Source organism: Rhinolophus sinicus, linkage group LG02, assembly GCF_036562045.2.
Source record: "Rhinolophus sinicus isolate RSC01 linkage group LG02, ASM3656204v1, whole genome shotgun sequence".
Classification (NCBI taxonomy): Eukaryota; Metazoa; Chordata; class Mammalia; order Chiroptera; family Rhinolophidae; genus Rhinolophus; species Rhinolophus sinicus.
Window position 1 is genome coordinate 194396540 of NC_133752.1, and position 17995 is coordinate 194414534.

Below are 17995 nucleotides of genomic sequence, written 5' to 3' on the forward strand. Positions count from 1 at the left end.
ATAAGCCTCACCTGATGCTTTACTCATAGAACTGCTTGGAGAGCTCCCCAAACACATCCCCCTGCTCAGACGGCACCAGCCCTCCAAACCCGATAAATGCCCTAATCTGCGCACCCCTACCCACTTTGCCTGTAGGTTCCAACATATGCTTTAAAGCCCAATTTATTATCTGGATTCCTTGACTTCAATTATTCATTCAATATGGAGCACCTGCTATCTGCTGGGCAGAACAAACTTCGTTCCTGCCATCCCAGAACACAGCTGACCGCTAGTAGCCAACAGTCATTACCCAAAGCTACAAACAAAATGCTTATGGTCCTAGAGTAGAAGGGGAACTAACTTTGATAGAGGTTGGGAGAGGCATCCTTGAGGAAATATTTAGTTAAGGTCTGCAGGAAGAGGAGTTCGCTGAGCAGAAGAGTAACCGAGCATTACAGAGGGATTAATAGGGAAAAAGCGCTGAGGCTGGAAGGACTTTCAGGAATGCAAGGAGCCCCAGTTGTCGGAGAGCAGGGAACGGTGGTGGCAGATGAGACGGGGAAGCCTGAAGGACTATCTTTAGCCCTGTGGCCATGACCTTCCCCCAGCCTTCCTGAGGTGACCCCAAGCTGGGCAAAAAAACCCTTCCTTTGTGCATCCTCTGGATTATACTGGAACTATCTGTTTCTGGCAGGCTCCTTTATTAAATTCCTGAAGGCACAGATTATCTGAATTCAATTTTGGATACTCAGTACATCACAAATAAGAGTTTTGTTCCAAACCAAATGCCTGACAAGTCAGAAGACTCATTTCTTTCTTGGCGTTGCCACCAAGTTGCAGCATAACCTTGGGCCAAGTCCCTGGATCCTCAGGACTCACCCTTTTCAAATCCATGGTGTTAAAACACCTACTTGACCGTCTAGATGGCTCAAATTATGAATGAATTACCTCTTCGGGGTACCCTCCTATCACCTCTAGCGGGCACAAAGTACAGACAGTTGAGTTAGCGTAAAGGTTTGTCTGAATTTGCCCTTAATCTGTCAATTTACTTTAAAACATCCTTAATGTCAGTATATATGCATTTTTATGAACCAAATCAACGAAGTTCATTCTCCTAACTCACTGATGTGAATACATTTTGTCTCATTCCCTTCCCCATTACTGGAAGCTATCTCTTCAGTTCAAAATGAAAGTTGGACAGGAAGAAAAAAAGCCTCTAAAAACGACTCTGGTTTACCAATGAAAGGCATGGATGGTTTTGAATTCCTTCCAGTAGTAATAAGAGGTTGAGGTGCTCAATGAATCCTAATACCTCTATTTTGAATCACAAATTCCTGGATGACTAAAATAAATTCCTAGAGATAAAACTTAAATTGGGACGGTGACTACCAGAAAATAAACACCTGCTTTATTAATACAATACCAACAGAAAGGGTTTCCAATTTCTTAGAAGGAAAATAACATGAACCAGCACCACCTGGTAAGTGTTACAGGATTAAATGCCCACATTTATTGTTCTGAGAACTCCCTACCACACTGCAGATGTTTCATCAGGGCCGCTGCCATCAGAGCTGCTGTAAGAACACGTTTCTCACTGTGGGTGGCGTCAGTCAACTCCTCAGTCAGAAGGTGGAAATGGTATTATTCCCGTTTCAGAAGCTCTTGGTGTCGAGAGAACTTATCCATGTGGAAAACAGACTCTTGCTTCTTGAATTCAAGACAAGCCATGAACTAATCTATCAGTTTTTTCTCTGATACGGTCTGCCAGAGTGCTCTGAGAAGAATCCTTTTCCATTCCTACCACACTGTCTGGGTGAGAGGAGAGGAGGGTGTAAAGGTGCCAGTGTACTACAGGCAACTGGGTGGTACTGTGCTCCACTCCCTTTCTGTTGGCAGCAGGTGTCTTTTCTGGCAGCTGCAGCAGCTTGATGGGGGGAGGAAGAGGCCGCCCACCCATCACCTCTTCTTGAAGCCGTATTTTTTGCGTTCATAGAAGAGATCTGTTTTAGAGCTCCCCAAATTGACAATCTTCGGGCAACCATCTCTCTGGAAAACAGAAGAAAAGTTGTTCAAAATCTCTTGAGCATGAATTGAGAGGGCCTTAGGATAAATATAACTTTTGGATTAATGGTCTAGCCATTCATCTTACCAGTTTAGTTATCCTATTTGATCAATTGCCAAGAACCTAGAAGGCGCCCAGAGCCTGTCTACCCTCAATCCAGTGGCCTGCACTTATAATACTGGATTCTCAGCCCACTTCTGTTGCTAGTATGATATAGCTGAGGTAGAATCTAAAACTTTTAAGATGTCCAAAGGGTTTCAAGCGAAAGGTAAGAAACAGTAATTATCTTCAGATCAAGCTCTCCTCCACTATCCCAAGGAGAGAATACCAAGGGAAAAAATCCTATTAGGAAATAGTACCTTTCAGTTTAAATACCATAGGAGAGAATACTGGGTTTGATGTGTCCTCATTAATTCACTTAATTTGACACACGGTCTTGGGGGAAGGGTGCTCCTGTGCTAGCTGGCTGGCTGCTGACGGTCCCTACTCTGATTTGTAATGACACCCCACTGCCCCCAGCCATTTTGTGAGCTTGAGTGGTTTCAGTGAAGCCCCTGGGAAGCTGTGTTCTGCACAAATGATGACTCCATCAGTTGATCTGGGACGATGGGAGGAAAACTGAGGGAGCTGCTACTGGAAAAAACCTTTACAGGTCTGATGATTTTATTATCTATCTATGTCAAAGGAGGTTGCTTCCTGTGCTGCTGGGCTATGGAATGAATTAGACATCTCATTTCTAGTTCAGCTGATTTCTCTTTCCAGGGACTGATATCAGTACTATACAAAAATCTCGGAAAACACACAAAGCCAACAGAAACATTTCATGATTTTCTAGAAAACATGTAGCACGTATTACACTGAGAATTACCATCTGTGGAATTTGCTGTGCTGAGGGAGCCAGGCTGTGGGCCCAGCCCTACCAGGGGTTTGCTGGTGAACTCTAGTAAGCCATGTCATCTGTACTGAAAGTTGGTGCAAAGGAGGGAAGTTGCCTCTTCTTGGCCCAAGGCAGCCTGATATTAAACACAGCAGTGCTCGACGTCTTTTAGCGACGCTGTGAAATTGCAAGCCTGTTCAGGCTCAGGGTATGGCCTGACTTGTGCAACTGTGGGGACGTCACTTCTCTCTGGACTCATATTCCTCAACTGTAAATAAGGGGACGGTCAATGTTTACAAACTGTTATGTATAGAGCCCTAGAGAGTCCTGAGAGGGGCCACCCCCAATCTGTGCAGCTCCATTCTCACTCATAGCTTAGGTTACAATGGTAGGCTCTGGAGCCGGGCTGCCTGAATTCTGAGAAGTTAACAACCGCCCTGTAGCTCTTTTTAGTCACTTATACAATTATTACAATGGCAGATCCTACCTCCTAGAATTAAGAATCAAGAAGTATACTTAGAACAGTGCCTGGCATCCAGTCAGCTCTTAGTAAATTAAAAGAAATTGCAAAAACCAAATTATCAGCAATTTCGTAATGCTTCAAACGCTTCAAACACACACACAGCTTCTGTGTAAGCTATTTTTTGAAGCTAGGACTGTACGTATTAAAAAAGAGTTGGAAAACCAATGCACTGGATTTTTAGATCTTTGGCTTTTATGGCATTTTCTCTCACTGATTCTCACAGGTTTCCTGTTTTCTTGCCTAACCTCCCGTTTTTTATTTTCTATACATCTCCCATGGGTCTTGTGGTTGTTCCCAAATTCTACCCATGCTGTGAGAGGTGAGGATGTGCACCTTGGAACTGGTTGGCCTTTGTTGGATATGCCTGTGAGTAGAGAGCATGGGAAGGCAGATGGAAGGACTGGTAAGAAACCTTGGAGAGTGGTGCAGGAGAGTATCTGTGAGGCGAGCTAGAAGGCATTTTAAAAATACCTGCTAATGTCTGCCTCATGGTAGCTCTTTTAACAACTGTATGCATGAATACTAAAAATGCCATCGTCTCTCAGTCCTTCCAGAGGACACACTTCCCATTAAATTTTTATTTTAGGCAGCTGTGGCTTGAATGGAATGCCACTGGTAAATGTTTTATGGTCACTTAATTTCTAACATTTCACAAAAAAGGAGACATTAGACGGCCAAGTGCTTGTTTCCATTATACTATAAGCCCAATACCACATCACCAGGGGACCCTAAGCTGGGCATGGTGGTAACAACCCCAAGGAGAACTCGGTGCCTCTGGGTTTCCTTCCTGAGGAGACTGTGTCCAGCCCATTCTACGGCAGGAAAGCAAGCTACAAAAATTATGCTTGGGGGCGGCTTGTTAGCTCAGTGGTTAGAGCACAGTGCTCTTAACAAGGTGGCCGGTTCGATTCCCACATGGTCCACCGTGAGCTGTGCCCTCCACAGCTAGATTGAAACAACTACTTGACTTGGAGCTGATGGGTCCTGGAAAAATACACTTAAAATAAATAAAAGCTAAAAAAAAAAATTACCCTATACCAGTGGTGAATACCAAGGACTTGCAAGGAAAACTTTAAAACCAACACTAATCATGTACCAGAATATGACACACCAAAGGGAAATCTGTACAGAACTGAAATGCAGGAAAAGGCAATTTACAAATGTTAAGATCAGAAAAACACAACTACTGAAAGAGTCCACATCTCTATTTCTTACAAATGGTAGCACAGAATTCTCAACAGGTGCCAGTGGCCAGACCAGCCTTATTAACAGAAACTTGAAGGTTAAATGCTGTTCATTCTTTTAGCAACTGTTCAAGGAATACCAATGATGTAAAAACCAGACTGAACACTGGTTTGGGACCTGAGAGTAGTATCACGTTTTCTATCTGAAACTTTATTTGTAAAGACCTTCAAGCGCTCAGTAAATGCATCCATGAGGCAACAGGGATTATTAACTTCTTTTTTGTAGATAAGCCACACACAGCATGTTACCAGCAAAGCCAAGACTTGAACATGGGCTTTCTGCCTTCCCGTCTGGTGTTTCTTCTAACAGGGCTTCCCAGAGGCAAAACCCAAAACTTTCCAGTGGTTTAGGCAGTTAAAGAGAATGATAAATTTGTCAATTAACTTTGAAAAGTATCAAATATTTTTCGCATCTATCTAACTGCTCTGCTGTTCAATTCAATGGGGAGAAGAGAATGGTAGAAATAGCAAGAGGCACGTCCTTAACCACATGGGGAGGTGGTGAGAGGTAAGTGCTTTGAGTTAGGCTGTGCATCCTCAAAGCGGATAAAAACATCTTTAATAAGCGCATCTTTACCCAACCAAATCTTTTTCCTTGGTACTTAATTCCTTGTTAGGAAGAAAAGTTTTAAATTTAATCTAAAACTGTAATGATTCTCCTTAGGGGGGAATAATGCAAGAAAATAAAAAAGTAAAAATGTTGAGAAACACTGAGTTAGACAGACCTGGGTTCTAGTTCTGGATCTGCCACTTATTAGCCATATGACCTTGAGCCACGTTGCTTAACATCTCTGAGCCTAATGTCCTCATCTATATCATATGGAATTTTCAGAAAATTGTTCAGCACAGTACCTGGCACACAGCAAGAGCTCCACAAATATTAGCTATTTTTGTTTTCTGGTTGGGACCGCTGAGGAAAATGGTTTAAGTAAAAGGAGTAAAGGAATCAAGAGCTAAGGGGGATTGAGATGCTGCTGCACTAGAAAAAACTGCAAATCGGTCCTCTGGCAGCAACACCCAGAGGTATTATCCCTGACTCCTCAGTATTCCTGAAGCTTTGAAACACTCGAGAGACACCCAGCTGTTTATTGGTCTACTGCCCTTCAAAATGATGAACGTTGCAGGAAGGGAACAATAACAGGACTGCTCTGGTTGTGGGAAGATTTCTGCATAGGAAAAAGTCTAGGCACTTAATCTACATGGTGATCTGTAAGGCTGAGAGGCTGGATCATGTCACTGGACTGCTTTGTGTTCCTTGGAAACTATTGCCGAGTAAATGTGAGCTAGGTGCCTTCTCAGATATCCCCAGAACATTCTTGTATAATGTGAAGTAGGGGAAGTGATGTCTAGAAGAATGCTCAGGGACAGAATGAGGCACGAGGATCCAAAGGTATCAGGTCACACACCACATGCAGACGAGTCAGACAGCAATTAACATTTATTAAGCACTCTCTCGTTGCAAGCTTATGGCAGATAAGAACTCTAGCTACTACCATGCCCAAGTTCAAGAAAATGTCCTTAATAGACTCTTTGGCTAGTTTAAGATTTGTCCTTTTTCACTACTGTTGTCTTACCATTGTTTCACTGCTTCTACGCTAAATAATTACCAAGTACCTACTGTGTACCAGACACTCTGTAAGACGAATGTCTATGGATGACTTATAAGGTCAGCACCAAAAATGTGTCCCATGCTTACACTACTGCATGCCAAGAACTACACCAAGAAGTGGGGAAAAGGAGATACAAATATAAACCAAGGTCACTTTCCTAAAGCAGTGTCAACTAGCTGGTGGATCAAATCAAGCAGGGCATGATTTGACAGTCAAAGGTAAGTGCAAATCAGAGTTTAGGTAAGGAGGGAAGTTCAAGTCACCAACCGAAATTATGTTTTTCGTATTTTTATCGATGGGTCTTCTCATCTCCCTAAATAACAGAAGACTTAATAGTGTAAGAAGCAGTTTTATCTGGTTTGCTAAGTCCCACTTACTGAGGTTAGACAGGACCCAAATGCAGGCTGCTGAGGTGGCTGGGTTATTTCTCCTCAAAATGGACACCAAAAAGATTTACAGAAGGACAACTCGGTGTAATGGGGACACCACTTGGTTTAGTCAGACAGTCTGTGCTTGCCACTTTTTAGCTGGGTGAGGGGCTGTAAAATGGGGCTAATAATCATCCCTATTTAACAAAACTATTGTAAAGAATAAGAGAGATAACATCTATAACCTACCTACTCTTTGCTCATGGGAATATTAAGATTTATATATCTTTTGCCTTATCCTAGATTAGGTAACCAGATACTTTCCACTAGCCTACTGGTACTGTATCACACTTTCTTTTATTGTGTCTAAGAAAAAAACAAGCTGATTCATGAGACTTCCCCTAAGAAGTCTGCTAAGGAAAAATGGTAAAATTCGTCCTTAGTATAGATCTATAAGCCTTCTCTATCAAGCTCAAGGAGGTGAATAACTAGCCACTGCTACCACACAGTGTCAAGGGACACAAATCATGCGACAGAATCAATTCCACAATATCAAACCAAAGGCATTCTTTAGCTGAAATCAACCTGAATTTCCCCAAATTCAAATGTCACCACATCCACCCAAACAGTCCTTAATGACAGCAAAGTGAATTATTGAGTGGCTATCACACACCATGCACTGTGCTAGAATTTACAAAATATAGGATATTATTTCTGAATTAAAAAAATCAAGAGAGACATCAAAGGAATAGAGAGGGCTCTCCAAATTGCTGGTGTTGACAAAATCTGCTTCTCTTGCAGTTTTACCCTTGATGGAAAATAACTGCCTTTTATTGGACTACACCCAGTTGGGCTCAAAGAACTTGAAAAAATTATAACCTAGATGACTAGCTGAACATACTAATCTCCACAGATCATAAGAGTTTGTCATGGAGAGCGAAGTGTTTTTAAAGAAAAGGAAAGATCAAATGGAAGGCTTAGAACATACTCACATCCTTCTCCTGAATGGTGCACTCCTTACAGTAATAGGCGTCGGAGACTCCGGGGCCTCCACAGATCACACAGCGCCCCTGATAGGAGCCATAGTTACACTCATCACATATGCGCACCAGGGTGCAGGGACGCACATAGGAGTCACAGATCACACATTTGCCATCGCCTGTGAGGAAAAGAGAATGGAGTAATGCCCACTTACAAGTACCTCAAGTCTTCTGCCCTCCTCCTGCTATGGGGAAACACACGAGTCTCCTTCTGACAGCGATTCTGGGGCTCTCTACTTTGGCATCACAAAACCTGGCTTACTTAGTGTCCATCCCCACAATACATAGGAAGCATTAATCAACTAACATGTAAAGGGCTTAGAACAGCACTGGGTAGGTGATGAGTCTACATAATTACTGGCAAAAACTGTTGGAGACCAGGTCGTGCTACTTCGTGTCCAAAGCTAGAGATTTTCTCAAAACCTAAACACTGTCTAAAATGTGTAAATTGGAGTGGGGACGTGGAAGGGGCCTTTGGTTGCAGCCTGGCATCCAGTGTTTACATGCTTCCGGGCGCAATGACTCAAGGCCCGCTGAGGCCCCACAGCAAATGCCCATTTGCTGATTCCACAGAAACTGTGAGTAGGACGGGGTGGGGTGTTCGGGAGGGCGTGTTCGACTCACATTTTTCACACAGTCTTCCGATGGCTGCAAAGTAAAGAGTACAATTAGCATTAAAGGTTTGATGAAGAGAGAAAAACATCCTCGAGCTTGGGGTGTGGATAGGAGCAGGGACTGCAGCGAGCCCTGACCCATCCATCGTATCCTCATAAACTTTCCAAACCCACACCATCCTAAAGCCCCTCCCAGGTCTTGGGCAATAAAAGTTTCTCCGGACCCCACCCCGGTCGCCCGCCTTCGGCTCCCAGCACGAGCGCCACCGCCTTGTTTTCATCACAGGCCACAAAACCCGCGCGCTCCTACACTACCGACCGTGAGGCGGGAAACGTGGCACCTCCGAAGCAAGACTCTAGAAAGAGATGGGAACCTCGGACTCCCCAGCTCCTAAGACCACCCCCACCCAGGGAGCCGCGCGCAAGGAAGCGGTCTCACCAACACCAGCCTGCTTGCGGCAAAAGATCAAGTCTGGATGATGTTTAGCCATAGCTCGCACTCAAGCGACCACCGGAAGTCGCGGGAACTTCCGTCCGACCTTTAACCCCGATTGTACCTGCCTCCTTGTCGCCGTGATTGGTCCTCTAGGCTTCCATCAGCGTTCACAATCTTTGTACCATGCTCTGCTCCAATTCGCGCGATCAAAACCCTAGCGTTCCAAAGACGAGTTTCTGTTGGCGAGTGCGTGAGAGTCATATAAAAATGCCTTTCCCAGATTTGGATGGAAGAGACAAATGGCAAAGTGTAAAGATGAAACTTGTATTTGGATAAAACATCCGTGTTTTTTCTTCAAGACACATTCAAAAGGTTTATTGTACCAAATGCCACAGAAAAATGGAACAAAATAATACATGAACAAATTTTAAGAAAAATTTTCCATACATTGACATTGATATCTCTTTGATCAAAAATATAAAGTACTATCAACATATCTTAATGGAGCTTCAATTATAACAAATCCCAGAACTTTCTCCTTTCTAAACACCACTTATATTTAAGTATATTGCAATCTTGTTTCCAGGATATGTGGTTCATCATTCCGTGCTTTTATGCAGCTCTCTTTCCTCTTCCGGGTCGGTCCCTAACACGGGAGCTCCGCCCACTGCGCTTGAGGGACTCAAGCGCCTCTGCGGAGGCCCCGCCTTTGCCGTGACGTCTCTTTAGACCACGCCCCCCGAGGCCTTTAAATAGGCTGTTTGTCACGTCACTTTCACGCGACCTCATCTTTGTCAGTGCACAAAATGGCGCCCTACAGCCTCCTGGTGACCCGGCTGCAGGTGAGCGAGCTCAGGGCCCTCTGGGTTCACGGGGGCGGGTACCTCCTACTGTGCCTGCGGCTGTGGGCGCGGCGAGGCTAGGCGGGCCCGACCTGCGGTGACTTTGTGTACCTGTCCCGACTGTGGGCCCAGCGCCCGTGTCCGATCCTCCGGCGCCCGAGGTCAAGGCGTCCCCGGCTCAGTCAGCTCTCCCAGCCCTGTCTCCGCCCCGCGGGAAGCGTGGGTCCAAGCGGCAGTGGCCGGGTGAAGAGTGGAGGCACTTCTTTCTCCTTGTTGAGGACTGCACCCCCCTTCCCCGTAGGGTTTCTTTCCGTTCCTCAAGGTGAGGACAAGGTGACTGGGGGGGTGGTCCTGATTGAGCCCGCTGGGCCCAGCGCCTAAAGGCCTCGCTTTTCATTTCTCAGCAGCAGAGACTTGCTAGCCAGGTGCATCTACAATTGCCAGGCTTGGAGTCTGGAGAAGAAACTAGAATCCTGTTGAATCTTTTGAGGATCCTGCGGAACACATAGCCAAGACTGAGGGGGTGGGGGTGGGGGTGTCCTGGACCCCAGATGTAGTAAACAGTAATAACAGTAGTCTCTCTCTCACCTTTGCACAAGATTGAAATACTTAATTCCTTATCATACTTTGAGTCATAGAATCATCTGGTGAGATGATTACGCTTATTTAATAAAGTAGGTGAAAGTTAACTGCTGTCACGGAAGTGGCCTGAGTATCTGCCTTCCTTAAAGTCCCTCTGTCTTCCTCCTTCATGCCAGCCTGTCCGCCCAGAACTTGCTGAGCCAGAGTGTGATCCTTGAGCTAACATTTGTATTTCTGAGAGTACTAGAATGGAGTATTTGGGGCTCACCGTTAGTTGCTTTTCAGTTACTAGGTGCAGAGGGTAAAGAGACACACAGTTTGACCTTGACTTTCCTGTTATGAACCATCTAGAAAATTGTGACTCCCAGATGTCTTTTTCATGTCTGACCTGACAACCCTTGGAAGGTGTTATACTTTAAGATTCAATGTCAAGCATGCATTTGTTAATAAAAATAAAGCAAGCATTTGTAGTCATTCTTTGATAACCGTTTACATTGAACTTTGTGAATCTACTTTGAATCAAGTGGCACAACTTTGGTTATAGAATTTAGAAAGTTGTTATTTGCTGTACTCAGGAAACATTTGTTACTAGAAGTTATTTTTTTTTATCACTGCTTAAGTTTAAACCTTATGGTTAAAGTGAAATCATCATTTATCTTAAAACACTTCTGATCTCTCAGTTCTGAACAAAGACAAAGAATTTGTCCTAATTATTTTTTCAGATTTGATTTTCCAGGTTAACAATGTGGAAATACTGTAGTTTCTTCCTGATCCTGCTGTGCCATGATGTAGTGAAGTCAGGCAAGATTATTTGATAAGACAAATGATTACTTGGATGAGAGGACTAATATCACAGTATTTTTGAACTAAAAAAGGATCTTGAAAAGCATGAGTGTTAGTCCAGTATAGGAAGAGATCTGGACCCTGTGACCTTCAGCAAATTACTTCTGTATTTTAGTTTCCTCATCTTTCAGTTGGGGATCACCTACATTGACAAACATTTATTGAGTTCTTGGTGATTGGCTTCCACTCAGATAGTTATGATGATTGTTATAAAGTCCTGAGAAAGTAGAATATATTTGTTTATGATCTTGTAGTCCAACTTCGTCTTTTACAGATAGAAAATCCAAGACCTTGGGAGCCGGAGCGGTTTCCAGGAGCAGGGTCACGATTAAAATTCAGGTCTCCTTGTTTGTTCATTTAGCTAAGATGAATGAACAGCATTATACCACACTGCCTCTTAGTAGCCAGGCTGTCTTAAGGAACGGCCAGCTAACATTGTCCCCTGAAAACCTTGGAAATTTAACTCTTGTTTAGCTCCATTTGAGACGTGATGGTACTACCTTAGTTGTCATGTCTGTAGAACCCTGTTCATACATACAATTCTTTCCCTGCCTCATTCACCCCATATTTACTGAGCACCCACTGCTTGCCTCACATGCAATGATAAATAAAGCAGACATTCCTGTTCTCATGGAGCTTCCACTATATTCTAATGTATTCTACTATGGAGAGCCTTGGAGATCTTTCTCACTCAAAATATTTTTCTCCTGCCCTTGGCTGGAAGACAGATAACAGAATGATGGCAATTACTACCCCGAAAATAAGACCTAGCTGGAAATCAGCTCTAATGCGTCTTTTGGAGTAAAAGTAATATTGGGTCTTATATTTTATTTTGTGCAAATAACTATGGGTGGTAAATAAAAGGGTTTGGGCACTTGCAAATACTTTTCTTAGGTCTTTGGCTTTGTCTTGAGGTACTGGGTTGCAGAGTTTTCATTATGTGGCCTTGGGGCAGCCGTGTAACCTCTTGTGTGTAAATCTGAGATGGAACTACAAAGAAGTCTGACATTTGACAGAAGTTAAAAGTGCCTCTAGAAAGTACCACATTTTTGAATTATGAATCAGGTCATTCTGGTCGCATGTTCACTGTGGTACCTTCTCAGGTGTCCTGTGGTCAACTCTTGATTTGAATTGAGTGAATGAATGAATGATTGAATGGATGACGAAACAAACTTCCAATCTCAAATTTGGGCATAGGGAGTAGAATCACCATTTTGAGGACTAGGGGAGCACACCGTCGCCTTTTGGACCGACTGTTTCCAAAATGTTGATTGAAAGCTTACTGTATGCCTGGCACTGTTCTAGACACGGAGTGCAATAGAGAACAAGAATAGCAGAGCTTATATCGTAGTCCTGAGGAGACAAAATAAGCAAGTAGACAAATAAGAGAATTATAGCTACTAAATGCGGTAAGGAAGATGAGGTAGGATAGTATAGTAGAGAGAGTAGGGCTCAGACGTGGCATGGCTTAAACCAGGGTGGTTGGGGAAGGCCTCTCAGAAGAGGTGACATTTGAGCCAATATGTCAATGATAAGGCCGCCCTTCAGCATTTTGGGGAGGGGGAGACGTCAAGTAGAAGGAATAGCACATGCAGCATCTGAGATAGCTATGAGCTTAGCTGAGGATAAGAAACGAGGCCAGTGTGGCTGAGCTGTCGCGAGGAGAGAAAGGTCTGAGCAAGAGGTAGCAGGCAGGGTCGTGTAGGCTCTGGTAAGGACATCGGGTCTTACTCCAAGTGTAATAAAAGTTTTAAGCTGTGGAGTGACGGGATCTGATTTATAGTTGAGAAAAATCATTCAGGCTACTGCATGGATGATGGATCACAGGGACAAAAGAGGCAGGGAGACCAGTGGGGCTGTTGGAATTAACCAGGGAGTGGTGAAGGTGTCTGGGACTAGCGTCCTGGTAGTGGAGATATTTTGGAGGCAGACAGGTTGGATGTGTAGTGTGAGGGACAGGGAATAATTAAGCATGACTCCTAGGTCATGGGACAGAAGCAACTGAGGGATGGGTGAACTAGAACTCAGTAGTCATGTGTTTGCAGAGTGCTTGTGTAACTTAGGTGAGGGCTGAAGCTGGTTTATAAATTCTGGATCTTTTTATCAACGCTCAACAAGCACCTGTATCTCATAGGTGAGGAAGCTGGATGTCTCGCCCCAGGCTCCCTCAGTTGAGTATGAGCATCTTGCCTGAAGTGAGCCCTGTTCTATCTTGGGCCTTATTCTGGTACCTGGTGACTTCAAGAGGGCCATGTGGCAAGGATCTAAAATGAGTGTTGATGCTTGAGCAGTCCCACTTCTTTGGCTCCAGCTTTCTTTGACGCCCTGCTTTGAAGGCTCTGGACCTCTCAGCATAAAGCAGGGTGGGGACTGCAGGGAGGCTGCAGCATTTTAAAAAGCAGCACATGGAATAGCAGGAAACTTCTTCTGCCACAGACTTAATGTGTGGCTTCAAGCAAGCCCTCAACCCTCGGTGGCCTTCAGGTTATACACGTGCAAAATGGGGCAATCAATAGCTATCCTCCCATTAAGCGTCCTGAAGGCCTAAGAATATTTGAAAAGTTCTTTAGACTAATGCCTTATAAAGATTTGTGAATAGTTTCTGGTGTTATTTTAGGAATAGGCCCGTAATGAACCTGTAGAAGCACTTTATTTGGGGGGTCCTAAAGGGCATGGAGAATGTTTTTTTTTTTTTTTTTGAGGGGGGGTTCATTCTGCAAAGCTTGGGCCAAAGGAAAAGGCAGCAGGTTTGGAACAAGGTCTGGAATTCAACCTTTGCTGTGTGGCCCTGGGCAAAATAACTAACATTCCAGAGCCTCAGTTTCCTAATCTGTAAAATGGGCACATTAGTTTCTGCCTCAGGGTAGCTGTATTAAATGGGACTGTGTGTATAAAGTACTTGGGGCAAATCTGGCCCAGCATATAGGCACTTGGGGAATGTCAGTCTCTGTCTCTAATCCTGGAGATGGCCGACAGCCTTCATCGCCCCAGCATTTACCCTCAGCTCATACATTTAAAAAAGACTGGCTCTGGGGAAGTTGCTTGTTCCTTCCATAGTCTCCGTGGATATCGGGTATGTGACGGTTATTCAGGAAAACCTTTTGGGTACCGCTGTAAGAGAGCTGGGAGAAGAGGTAGAAATGAACCCACTAAGTTGAAGGGCAACATTGAGAAAATGAGCTCTAGAATTACACTTGCAGGATTTTCATCATTAAATATTAAGTTCCTTGGGGAATTTAGGCACAGCAGGAGTATTTCTGTTTTCACCCAGCGGAGACGGAGATTGAGACAGTTTCTAATTGGGAGCTTTAATTCTGTGGCCAGTCCTGGGAGGTTCCTACGGGGTCTCAGGAGTTCCTTGAACCCCCGCCCCCCATTCAGTGCTGGGCTCCTCCACCTTCTGCTGGACATTTGTGTTGTTTCTGTTACTGTTGTTGTTCACTGAGAGAGCTACAGAGCTGGTGGAAGATAAGGGCTCTGCCTCTGAAAGAGCTCATATGCTGGTGAGGAAGTCACTTTATAACTAATACACTGGGCTGAAGCACGGGGAGGAGCCGTGTGCTGGGTGGGGGCTGCTAACTCCAGACTGGACCATCCGGGAACTTGGATGTTGTGCTGGCCTGTTTAGTCAGGCTGCTGCCCCAGTCACTGAACTAGGTGTTGTTTCACAAATACTGCCTCGTTTGTCCTTCACAACCACCCTAAGAAGTCAGTATCATCAGCCTGTTTTCACAAGGATGAAACTGAGACCCCGAGATAGGTTAAATACTTGCCTGAGGTCACAGCTAGCGTGCAGCACAGCCAGATTTTGAATGCAGATTTGTTTGACTGCAGAAGGCAGGCTTTCTACCACCCTGCCAGACTTCCCCAGAGTCCTCTGCGGGGGGTAGCAGTGGAAACTGGATCTCTGTAAAGTTGGCTGGATAGAAGGGACAGTTCAGTTGGCTCCATGCCCTGTTTGTATGTCTGTCTGTTTGGGGCTGTGAATGCCTCCTGCTCCAAATACCTGCAGAGCTTGAGAGGGAGAGGCTGAGCCGGGTGAGCGTCACAGGCTGCCTCTGAGCTTGCTGAGGACCCCCTTCTAAATGCTTTGGTGCAGAGCTGGGCGTTGGCATGTAGTTCACAGCGTGCCTGGAATCTGCCGCTGAGCCAGCAGCAAAGGAGAACTAGACAGACGAGTGACTGGATCACGTGATTCCTTAAAGGAACCCCCTACAGCCTGGGAGCCCATTAGAGGCTGTCACTTGGAGAGACACGGCTCCCTGCCTCCTTTCCAAGCCTCGGAAGGGACTGCCTCACTTGTGTGCCTGCCAGTTGCATAGCAACCAAACTAGCTGATGGCCTTCTGGCTGGAGAGAATTGTTTAGCTTTGGATTCTTAGGAGAGGTGCCAGGCATCACCTACCAGGGGTGGGAGAAAATTGTTAGAAGCAGCGGAGGTGTGGGAAGAGGCTTCTTGTCTGCAGGGTGTTGACTGACGTGCATTCCTGTGTTGTCCGCCTACCGAGACAGCCCACCTGAGGCTTCCTGCTAGGAAGGGCTAGGCAGCTAGTTGCCAAGAGCTGTGAGCCCAAAGGCTGCCCAGGGTCATGGTCAGAGGAACCAGGGGTCTTACCCACTCGACCTGGAAGTCACCCTGCTGGTGAAATGGGCTGCCTCATAAGGTGGTGTGTTCCCCACCCCTGGACCGGGCCTGTAGATGACTCCGTTAGGCACTCGAGGGCAGAACGAGTGGATAAATGAGACCCGTCCAGTCCCATTTCAGTTCTGAGATGAGCTGTCCTGGTGCATGTGACCTGCCCTGTGGCTCCTGGTCTCTGGTGGCTGGGAAGGGAGTAGCGGGCAGAGCGGGACACAGCCCGTCGTTCTCCGGGACACAGGTGGGCGTGTGTCAGTGGCAGCATCTCATTCTCCCGGGAGAGCTGAGTAATAGCAGCTCACATTGAGTGAAGGCCTGCTAGGAACCCAGCGTTTGAGCTCTGTACTTGGCATATCTTTTTTCCTTGAAGAAGGCAATATATTCATGAAAGCTCTCTTCTCTCCATTACAGCCCACTGAGGCAACCACTTACAGCAGTTTTGTATTTATCATTCTAGACTTTGTTCTCTGGATTTCCAAGTAATACATTCTTTCTAATCTTCACAAAATCTCTGCTCTTTTGCCCCATTTTACAGAAGAGGAAACTAAGGCTCTGAGAGGGGATGAATCTTATCTCCGGTCCCATAGCTAGGGGAGCTGCGATTCTAAGCCAGTGCCATCCAGCTTTAGAGTAGATGCCCTTTCTGTGACTTGGCACTGGGTTTGGAGTGTTTTTGCAATGGCACTCGACAGGTCAGAATGGGGCTGGTGACTACTCTTTCTTGCTGAAGCAGCTGCCTCCAGAGACTGGGCCTCCTTCAGAAGCCCAGCTTGTTTGGACAGCTCACTTGCCCACTGGTGCCCACCGACACGTGGTTCCCTAGGGCAGCACTGGTGTATGCCGTGCTTCACGGATGGACAGAAGGTCAGATTGGCCCAGCCAGGCTGGCCTCCAGCCTGAGATGGTGTCAGTCCCTCTGGTTTGGACTGTTCTATGGGTACAAGTGGTCCCACGGGAAGGCATTCGTGTTTGGGAAGAGAGAGCAGCATGTCTGACCTTGGCCAGGTGGGGAGGCCAGAGTTGGAGAGGGTGTCCATGGGACGTGCCGCGGGGTGGACCCCTTTCCCATATGTTTTGGCTCTGAACAGGCACTGATGGCTCAGCGCAGCCTCTGCCAGGGACACTCACAACTTGAAAGCATGAGGAGGAGACTTGTATTTAAGTCATGGCTCTGCCTACATCGATTCCATCACCAAGTATTTCATGACCAACTGCTGTGTGTCAGCCTGTCCTGAGCTCTGAGTGTACAGTGGTAACCAGCATAGATAAGTTTTCTGCCCTCATGGAGCTGACATGTTAGTAGGATTGACTTTCTCACCTAAGTCTCTCTTTTCTTCTCTAAACAAGGAACACAGTGACCTGTAAAAGTCCCACTTGGCACAGTTGTTGGGAGGACGACAGAACGTAACCTTTGTGATCTTGCCTGGCAGTTTTGTTTGTTTTTCCTCTTTTTCTCGCCTCCCTCCCACACTCTGGTTCAAGCCATTGTTTCTCAGTCTAGTTGCGTAGGACACAGCTCCCTGGCCCCTGCTGGTGTTAAGAGCCTTGAGCTGCAACCGCTCGAGCCACCGGGCGGGCCCAGTTTTGTTTCTTTTTCACTTTTCATTGATTTCTTTTCATTTCTGGCCTGGCTGCCCGGTGGGGTCCACTTTGGCTTTGTTCCTTCCTTTAGAGTGTGTCCTGTGTCAGCAGAGCCTTCCGTACTCCTTGGGAGCCCTGGAGATTATCCCATCCAGCAAGGAAGGGGGCACTACCAGACCTCAGACAGACTCTACCAGGGCCACTCGGGTTCAGCCCCGTGGAGGACTGAGCCCACCTGAGGCTGCTGGGCCCAAGCACAGGTTGGGAGACACTGTCTACAGCATAGTGAGAAGGACATGGGCTCAGCAGGTTCCCAGCTCAGTGACCTTGGCCAGGCCACTTCCTGTCTCTGAGGTAGTTAGGGAGGCTGACCTCTGTACAGCAAGGTTTACCATAGTCGCTGGCACAGAGCAATGTGGCAGTTAACTGCTGTTGACTCCCAAACAGGTCTGAGGGCATCTGGCTACTGAACACCCTGATGGCAGATTCCCACCCAAGTGTAAAATTAGGGAGTTGTTTTACAGCAGAGAAAATGCTATAGGGATGCTTAGAATGGAGAAGACACGATTAGAGTTTGCAGCAATTTGAAGGGCTCAGGTGGAAGAGTGGCTAAATTCATTTGATCTGGTTCCGAAGGGCAGGGCTAGGAAGTGAGGCCTAGCGTGTGTCAGGCACTGGGTACTGTCCTTTAATCCTCACTGCAGCCTGCGAAGGTGGTAACCCCGCTTACAGATGGGAAAAGCAATGTTTGGAGGG

General features: G+C 45.9%; 2 protein-coding genes across 4 annotated transcripts in view; one reads left to right on the forward strand and one right to left on the reverse strand.

The window, feature by feature from the left end:
* Positions 1-1365: 1365 nt before the first annotated feature.
* PHF5A (PHD finger protein 5A) lies at positions 1366-9359 on the reverse strand. 2 transcript variants are annotated; one of them, XM_074326460.1, is made up of 4 exons: positions 8879-9359; positions 8328-8351; positions 7656-7822; positions 1366-2025 (listed from the first exon to the last, which is right to left on the reverse strand). In XM_074326460.1, the coding sequence occupies exons 1-4, from the start codon at positions 9012-9014 to the stop codon at positions 1936-1938; spliced, it is 417 nt and encodes a 138-aa protein (XP_074182561.1). In that variant the 5' UTR covers positions 9015-9359; the 3' UTR covers positions 1366-1935. The 2 variants fall into 2 exon arrangements, with proteins under 2 accessions (XP_074182561.1, XP_019590114.1); XM_019734555.2 differs by lacking the exon at positions 8879-9359 and adding an exon at positions 8757-8857.
* Positions 9360-9458: 99 nt separating this feature from the next.
* Positions 9459-17995, forward strand: part of ACO2 (aconitase 2) — a 39573-nt gene continuing 31036 nt past the window's right edge. Inside the window, exon 1 of one of the 2 annotated variants that reach the window (XM_019734489.2) lies at positions 9459-9595. In XM_019734489.2, the coding sequence (XP_019590048.1) occupies positions 9560-9595 (36 nt within the window). In that variant the 5' untranslated portion in view covers positions 9459-9559. Of the gene's footprint in view, positions 9596-9733; positions 9918-17995 lie in introns of those variants that run through there. The other variant, XM_074326459.1, reaches the window with a different exon arrangement.

Excerpts from the sequence above, each read along its gene's own strand:
- PHF5A (XM_074326460.1), bottom strand. The coding sequence starts at position 9,014 with ATGACTCTCACGCACTCGCCAACAGAAACTCGTCTTTGGAACGCTAGG. Across the intron at positions 7,823-8,327 it reads CGGAAGACTGTGTGAAAAAT|GCGATGGCAAATGTGTGATC; the intron begins GTGAGTCGAACA and ends TTTTCCTCACAG. Across the intron at positions 2,026-7,655 it reads GCACCATTCAGGAGAAGGAT|AGAGATGGTTGCCCGAAGAT; the intron begins GTGAGTATGTTC and ends TCTGTTTTCCAG.